Below are 8,015 nucleotides of genomic sequence, written 5' to 3'. Positions count from 1 at the left end.
GCTGAAACAACATACGATTCTGTGCCACCTGGTGGGTAGCCGCGAAGGAAGTGATTGGGTGACAATGCTTCCTCTGTATCCGTCCCCTGCGGCATGTATGTCAACGGTCTCGAGTTGATCGCGTCTTCAGCCTCGGCCAGAACCGTCAGCAATACCTCGTCTGTCAGCTTTCGCCCGTCGTCCATCGCTGATAACGCTTCTTTCGCTGATCGCACCAGTCGTTCCCAAGCCCCGCCCATATGGGGGGCTGCTGGTGGATTGAAGTTCCACCTCGTCCTCGCATCCGTGAATACTTCGCTACAGTTCATACCGATGTTCTTCATCACCTCCTTACTCGCCGCTACGAAGTTCGTCCCATTGTCTGAGAAAAACTCCGTTGGCATTCCTCTTCGACACGCAAAACGCCGGATCGCCATCAAGCATGCCTGGCTTGACAAACTATGGGCTACTTCTAGGTGGATTGCTCTAGTGACAAGGCAGGTAAACAATGCCACCCATCGCTTCTCTACACGCCGACCAACGGTAACCTGCAAAGGACCGAAGAAGTCCACCCCAGTAAAGCTGAACGGACGACGATTGGGAGTTACGCGTTGCACAGGTAACGGTGCCATCCTTGGTGCTTCCGGTTTGCATTTTCTAGTTTTGCACCTCATACAACTGTCCATCACCTTCCTGACTTCGGCTCGAAGATGTGGTATATAGAACCTCTGGCGCACTACGTTAGTGACCGTCTCTCGTCCTGCGTGGCCGAGCTTTTGATGGTAGTGTTCCAGAAGTTTCCGCGTGATATGGTGGCCCTTCGGTAGTACTATCGGGAAACGCAGTTCGAACGGAAGAAACTCAGCTGTTGATAATCTTCCTTCCATTCTAATCACATCGAACTCATCTAACATCGGCGAAACTTTGTAGAGAGGACTGCTCTTCTCGAGTTTGACTCCAGTTGATCCCTCTGTGCGACGACTCTTCAGCAAAACTCTAACCTCGTCCGGGAACGCTTCAACCTGAGCAAGCTTCAACAGCGCTCTCTCTGCCACTTGATACTCCTCACGGGTCAATGGTTTCACGATCGTCTGCAACTTCGTCATGACCAACGCTTTGACGTTCGTTGATGCTGGAACTGTTTCGATAGCCTTTCCTAGCCTCTTGGTCCGTATTGTCGATAAACCTCTTCACACATGCCAGCGTTCTGACGAGCACGTTCCACTTGGAAAATCTGGACACGTCCACTAACTGAGCTTGTACTTCGATGTCGTGTAACAAAAACGCCGTTCGCATCTCTTCCTCTACATTCGGTTTCGTGGATCGATGCTGCGGCCACTCAGACTCTGGTCCATACAAGAACTGTGGACCCCGGAACCAAGAAACCAGCTGTGGGCCTTTGTTCCACTTGGTCAATTGGTCTGCTACATTTAACTTGGTTGGCAGCCAACGCCATTCCGATGGCTGTGACCGGCTGATGATCTCCCCGATCCGGAATGCCACGAACGGCTTATATTTCCGTTGGTCGGAGACAATCCATGACTGCACGGTGCGGGAGTCCGTCCAATAGAAAACTTGCGTTACTGTCAAGCTGTGATTCTCTTTGATTGTGTCTGCCAGACGACATCCCAAGACGGCTGCCATCAGTTCCATCCGGGGGATCGACACTTGTTTGATCGGAGCGACCTTTGATTTCGCCTGTACCAGCGCACACCGAGGGATACCACCAGCCAGGATGCGAAAATAGCCTACACATCCGTATGCCTTTTCGCTTGCGTCTGCGAAAATGTGTAGTTGCAACGTTGAGTAGTCGAGAGATAACCCATCGCCGAAGTAGTACCGAGGAATTTGCACCGCCTCAACATCAGCTAAGTGACCCGTCCACAATTTCCAGTTTTCGAGTGCTTCGCCTTCGATGACTTGATCCCACTCACAGCCCATTCGCCACAGAATTTGGATCAGCGCCTTCGCATAGAAGGTGAACGGTGCCAGTAGTCCTAGAGGGTCAAAAAGACTCATGACGCAGCTAAGCACTACACGCTTTGTAGGCACCTGTTCGTCGTATAAATACGGTAACAACGAGTCACGCATCTTCGTTGTGAACGTGAAAACGTCGTCTCTTGTGTCCCAAACTATACCCAAGACTCGTTCGGGGTTGGCCGAATCAATGTGAATTGCCTCCTTATTTTCCGTTTCCCCCATGCGCTCCAGGAAAATGGGGGAGTTGGATACCCAACTCTTGATTTCGAAGCCCCCTTTAGAATGCACAAATCTTACCTCACTCGCTCTCTGGACTGCCTTTTCAACGGTGTCAGTGCTATCAAAGTAATCGTCCACATAGTGTTTGTGGACGATCGCTTCGTATGCTTCGGGGAACTGGTCGGCGAAATCTCGAGCATTTTTGTCCTTTACGTACAACGCCATGCTAGGAGAGCAGCTAGCGCCGAATATCGCACAGTCCATCACGTAGATTTCGTTCTGGTACACGAACATTTGGGCCTGCCTGTCCTCCGGCCGGATCTTAAGCTGGTGAAACATCTCGCGGATGTCACCTCCAAACCCGACGAGATGTTCCCGGCATTTGACTATCACGGACGGTAACGACGTTAAGTAGTCCGGTCCTTTCATTAATTTGGAGTTAAGTGACACCCCGTTTACTTCCGCCGCCGCGTCCCATACAAGGCGAACTTTATTTTTCTTTGGGTTGACGACGACGTTCAGCGGCAAGTACCAACACTTTTCTGGATCAGCAGAATTTAACTCCTCCTTCGTCGCTTTATGACAGTAGCCCTTCTCCAGGTACTGCACAATTTGTTGCTTTACTGCCACTTCCAATTGTGGGTTCGTTGACAGTTTTTTCTCCAAACTCTTCATGCGCCGCAACGCCATCGGTAGACTGTCCGGAAACGTGGGGTTTTCTTCTTTGAAAAGCAATCCGGTCATAAAGCCATCGCCGACACGAACTGTCCTTTCCTCCAAAATGTCTCGTGCCCTTCTGTCCTCCTCCGATTCTGGCAGCATCTCAACCGAAATTCCCTTTTCTTCGAGAGCGTACTGCGACTTGAGAAGATCGTGCAACTCTTCGTTTGACAACCCGGCACACGAGTGTTGTCCCACAAAACCTTCACCGGTGATTGACCCTTGTGGCCCGTAGATCGACCAACCGAGTTTGGAACGGACTGCAATCGGTTCGCCTGGTTGACCGATGCGCGATTCCAACGGGGCGAATATTTCGATGTGTTTGAGCCCAATCAGAAGCATCGGTGGAGACGGGGCATAATCGGCTACAGGTAATCCTTCTAAATGTCGATATTTTCCGGCCACGTCAGCAAAACTCATGGACTGTGCTGGTAACTTTAGGTTGTTCACGGTGTACACATCTCGCAAAATGAATTTTTCGTTTGAACCGCACGCTGCGATCGTCAACCGTAATCGCTGTGAATCTTTTTCCAATCTAGAGACCCCAGCGGTCCAGGAGATACGTAGCGGCTGAGTAGTACCGTTGCATTGCAGCTTCCTAGCCAACGAACTGTCGACCAGTGAATATGACGATCCTTCATCTAGGAACGCGACTATCGTAACGCTCTTGTCCCCGTTGAATATCCGAACCGGCACCATCCTAAAAAGAATCGAATTCTTGTTGAAAACGTTGTGGGTGTTACAGTTCGACTGAGCCTCGGCAGGATGTAGTAGGCTGTTGTGACGCTCTGAGCAATCTCCCACTGTACAGCGAATATTCAGCTTACACTTCGCTTTTCCGTGAGCATTGAGGCATATCTGGCATAGTTCCCATTTATCCACCGCTTTCTTCCGTTGTGGCACACTGAGCTTGCGGAAGTTCTCGCAATTACGTAAGCGATGATTTGTTTGTCCGCACATGACGCAGGGTGTTCGACCTTGCTTATTTATTTCACCGGTACCGTCGAATCCACCATGTGTGTAGACGTAGCTCTCCTGTTCCTTATTCGTGGCATTCTTCGCTTTCCCCATTTTACCACCTCTGATTTGAGCCGACGTATCGGAGTAGTCGACCACTTCGCTTGCAGCGGATACTAGATCGGACAAAAAATCTGCCAAAGTACGCAGTGTCACCGTCGCTGTTTGCCGCTTGTACCGTACCCAATCAATTTTCGTAGTCGCCGGCAGTTTTTCTACTAGCTCACGGATGAGCATAGGGTTTTTCACGTGGTCCTCCAATTTCGATGCTTCGAGGTGGTCGCAGAGCTGTTGGACGAGCACCCCGAAGGTGATGAACGACGTCAACTTGTCCGACTTCGGCGGATCGGCCTTCCGTACTTTCGCTAAAAGTGTATCCAGAAGCTGCTCGGGGCGTCCGTAAAGCATACGGAGCGTCTCCATTACTTGGGGCACAGCATCCGGTGACAAAAGGCGACTGCAAACTGCGTCTCTGGCTGCACCCCTCAAGCACTCTTGAAGACGGGCTAAATTTTCCAGATTGGAAAACCCACATGCTTCGGTGGACGTGTGATAACTGCTGAAAAACATGGGCCACTCTTCTGGCCGCCCGGTAAACGTTGGAAGCTTGCGGGACAAGAACTGGCGTGCTGTCAACTGCGCCTTGGTCGGTCCAATCCTAGCGATGTCACGCTTACCTTTCCTTTCGGTTTCCTCTTCATCAGACTCCGTCTCGGAACGACTGCTGTTATTGGATTCCGATTCGGAAGTGCTGCTATCACCGGTTTGGGCTTTAGCCGGCGTCAGTGCTCCTCCATGTTTGGGATGTTTTTTGCCGATACTCAACCCCGAAGGTCCAGCTAACGGAATAGGAGTCGAATGGTTCACGTTGTTGTCGCAGAACGCTTTAGGATTCACCATATCCTCTTTTTTCCCGACGGCATCGGACTTCTTCGAACTCTTCTTTCGCTCCTTTTCCTCTTGGGATCGCTTTCCAACGAGCTGTTTTAACTCCTGCTGTAACTTCTGACGCTCGGATTCCCGTTTATTATTAAAATCTGTCTCTGCCTTAATTTTCATCTCCAGAATCTTCTTTTCTGTATCCCACCGCATTTCCGACCTCTCTCGTTCCAGGTCTAACTGCATTTGAGCCAGCTTAAGCTTCTGAGCCTGATTCTTCTTTAACTTTTCCCTCTGCTGTTCCAACGCTTTCATTGCAGCTGCAATCTCTTCGTCTTCGCGGTCGGGATCTACCTCTTCTGCAGCAGTACCGGACCCACGGCATTCGGGACATATCCATTCATCTTCTTTTTCCACCGCTTCAGTGGCACCGACACACCCGATGTGGTACCATTTTTGACAATGATCACAGCAAACCATATGTGTGTCTTCGTGATCCGGCCGAGTACAAATCGCACAGTTGTACGCCGTTTTGTCTGGATCCTCTTCGAGGTTAGGTTGCTTCGACTTTGACCGAGGTTTACTCATTTTTTAGAATGTTCGGACGTTTCCGGAACTAATTTTTTGAGCAGCTTGATTCTCGATCATAGACAGCTAAAAACTGTAATCATTTATTTTAGTTAACTTCATTTTTTGTAACAATAACTTGTAATTATCTATACCCACATGAGTAGTTCACGCTAGTTACTTCATCCGAAATTTTCAACCTCACTTGACTATCTCTCAACTCCTAAAAATCATTCTCCATACGGATTTACAATGTTACAAATTAAGTTAAAGTTAATTTACCTTTTTAAAGCACAAATTCTCTTTAATTACTTCAATTTAATCATAAAAAAACTCCTACACTACCACTTTACTTCAATTAGCCTTTTGTTTGATTTTTCTTCTTCCGTTTACTTCCGTCGATGACAATTCGTCACGATGACAGGTCGTAGCGATGACAGTTTTCACTCACTGTTCAGGAGCGCTTCTCACCTCCGGTAGGGTTGCCAGTGGTGCCGCAACAGGTTGCTTAGAAAATTCTTGATCGTTTGAATTATCCGGTTTGATTTAACACCGATCATATGATATCGCGATAAGCAATCGAGTTGACCAGGCGAGTCGAGTAGCCGAATTAAGCAACCGAGTCAAGCAGTTGGGTCGAGCAGTTGAGTCTTGCAGTCGAGTCGAACAGTCAAGTCGAGCAGTCAAATCGAGCAGTCTAGTCAAGCAGTTAAATTAGGCTGTTCAGTAGAGTGTCCCAAAATAGCACTATGTCAGAAAACCCGGGGGCTCACCCCTCAAATGATAGCTTAGGGTGTCACAACAAAACTTTTATATGACGTCAACATTGGTTGCCGCGATTTAGGGGTCGCACATTTGAGTTTTATGAAAAAATGGCATTTTTCAGGAGTAAATTCAAAAAAATATTTTTAGAAATGTTAAAGTAGGTGAAAAAAGGTACTTAACTATATTTTTCACAATCATTGAGATCTGATACATTCATAAAAAAAGTTATGGTGGCATGACTGGAGTCATATTTGGTTACAAAAATTTATTCAATTCGGGAAAAATTTAAAATTTTCGAAATTTTATTTAAATAAATGTCAAAACAGGGTATCGAACAGTGTCTCAGAGCAACGTCACACTGTATAGATGGGAAATTTTATGACGAACAACTTTGCCGAAGAAAGTAAGGACGTATCTTTAAATCTCGCTGAGATATTCACCGTTTTCTGAAGGGGGAACAAAACACATTTCTGTAATTTTTAAATTTTAGCAGTTTCATGTGAAAGAGGTAAATGAAAAAACTTGAACTATTTACTCTAAACGTCACTTACGTTTTTGATAAGAGGAAACATGCACCTTCCAAAGAATTTGGCACCATTTAGGCTCAAGAATCACTTTTAAAAAGATCGTATTTATTTTAATAGGTACTATGTTAGAGAAATTGTATCTCCTGAAAGTAGGTTTGCTCCATAATGAAGCCTAAGCATGAGTTTTTGAAAATTGAGTTTTAAAACACTGAAAAAAAAATTCACTGTGTTCTAAAGTCAGGAAAAAATGTAAAATTAAAATATACAGGAAATGGTAACTTCGAATTTTTTTTTGGAAAATTAGTGGTGTGTATTAGTGCATTTTGAGACTTTTTCTGAAATGGTGCAACATTTATCAAAGGATTTTGTAGAACAACGACTTTTATGAATATTTTGTAACCTAAGATTATTATTATATTTCTTATTATTTTTCTTATATTTCTCGTTATACATATATGTAATTTGAATTTGAAGAACAACTTCGTATGTGCTTAACAACACGTGTTCAAAATAATAATTAGCTTCTAAATGCAGCCGTATTTAAGATATTTGATTTAAGATATTTGATATTTAAGATTTTATTTTTTTATTTTAAACGTGCCTTTTCATATGTTATCCGTATTATATTACCAAGTTAGCAACTACAATAAATACAGTGGTATTCCGATTATATCTACACCTGGTTTAATCTACACCCGATTTTAGGTACCCCCGATTTTGTCTACCATTTGGACCCGGTTTTATCTACCTTTATTTTTAATTGTTATTTTAACCGTGCGACATGAAAATTTGGAAGATTTCATGAATTTATGCATAACAGAGAATATTTTTTTGTATTTGTAGTTTACTATATGGCATCTGTGGTGTGTAATTATACACAGAATGGGTATAATAATGCTGAAGTCAAATACGCAAAGTAACTTCCATTTATTTTGTAACGCATAATTTTAACATTTCACAATGACCCTTTGTGAGATTTTTCTGTACCGTAACGCTAACGGGCGCACCTCGTCTCCGCTAGGAACTATGGTTATCACCTTTCTTTCCTTATAAATTCTCATCCTTTGAACCATTGAATCGATTTTAATGATTTTATTACAAAAAAAAATGTATTTTAATAAGTTTATCAAAAAAAAAAAACAGTAAACTGACGTTCAAAGTTTTTTATGATTGCAAAAACATTTTTTGTAGGAAACCCTTAAAATCACTTAAAACGTTTAAAATATTCGTTATCTATTTTTTTTAATAATTGCCATTGAAGCTAGCTGTATACATACGATATCAAAAAAACAGATGTGACATTTTTAGTTTTTGAGATAGTCTTTTTTTAAGAAAGAAAGATACGAAAATGTAATGAACTCG

At 44.5% G+C, this 8,015-nt stretch overlaps 1 protein-coding gene across 1 annotated transcript; it reads right to left on the bottom strand.

Annotated features, from left to right (window-relative positions):
• Positions 1-1,044: 1,044 nt before the first annotated feature.
• Positions 1,045-5,382, bottom strand: LOC128745607 (uncharacterized). Its single transcript, XM_053842684.1, has one exon. It carries the CDS (start codon positions 5,380-5,382, stop codon positions 1,045-1,047), a length of 4,338 nt encoding a protein of 1,445 aa, XP_053698659.1.
• Between the last annotated feature and the right edge of the window lie 2,633 nt (positions 5,383-8,015).

Source organism: Sabethes cyaneus, chromosome 1 (assembly GCF_943734655.1).
Source record: "Sabethes cyaneus chromosome 1, idSabCyanKW18_F2, whole genome shotgun sequence".
Classification (NCBI taxonomy): domain Eukaryota; kingdom Metazoa; phylum Arthropoda; class Insecta; order Diptera; family Culicidae; genus Sabethes; species Sabethes cyaneus.
The sequence above is the reverse complement of the archived record's forward strand: the minus strand, read 5'-3'. Positions and strand labels throughout refer to the sequence as shown.

Coding starts and splice junctions, on each gene's coding strand:
- LOC128745607 (XM_053842684.1), bottom strand. CDS start 5,382: ATGAGTAAACCTCGGTCAAAGTCGAAGCAACCTAACCTCGAAGAGGAT.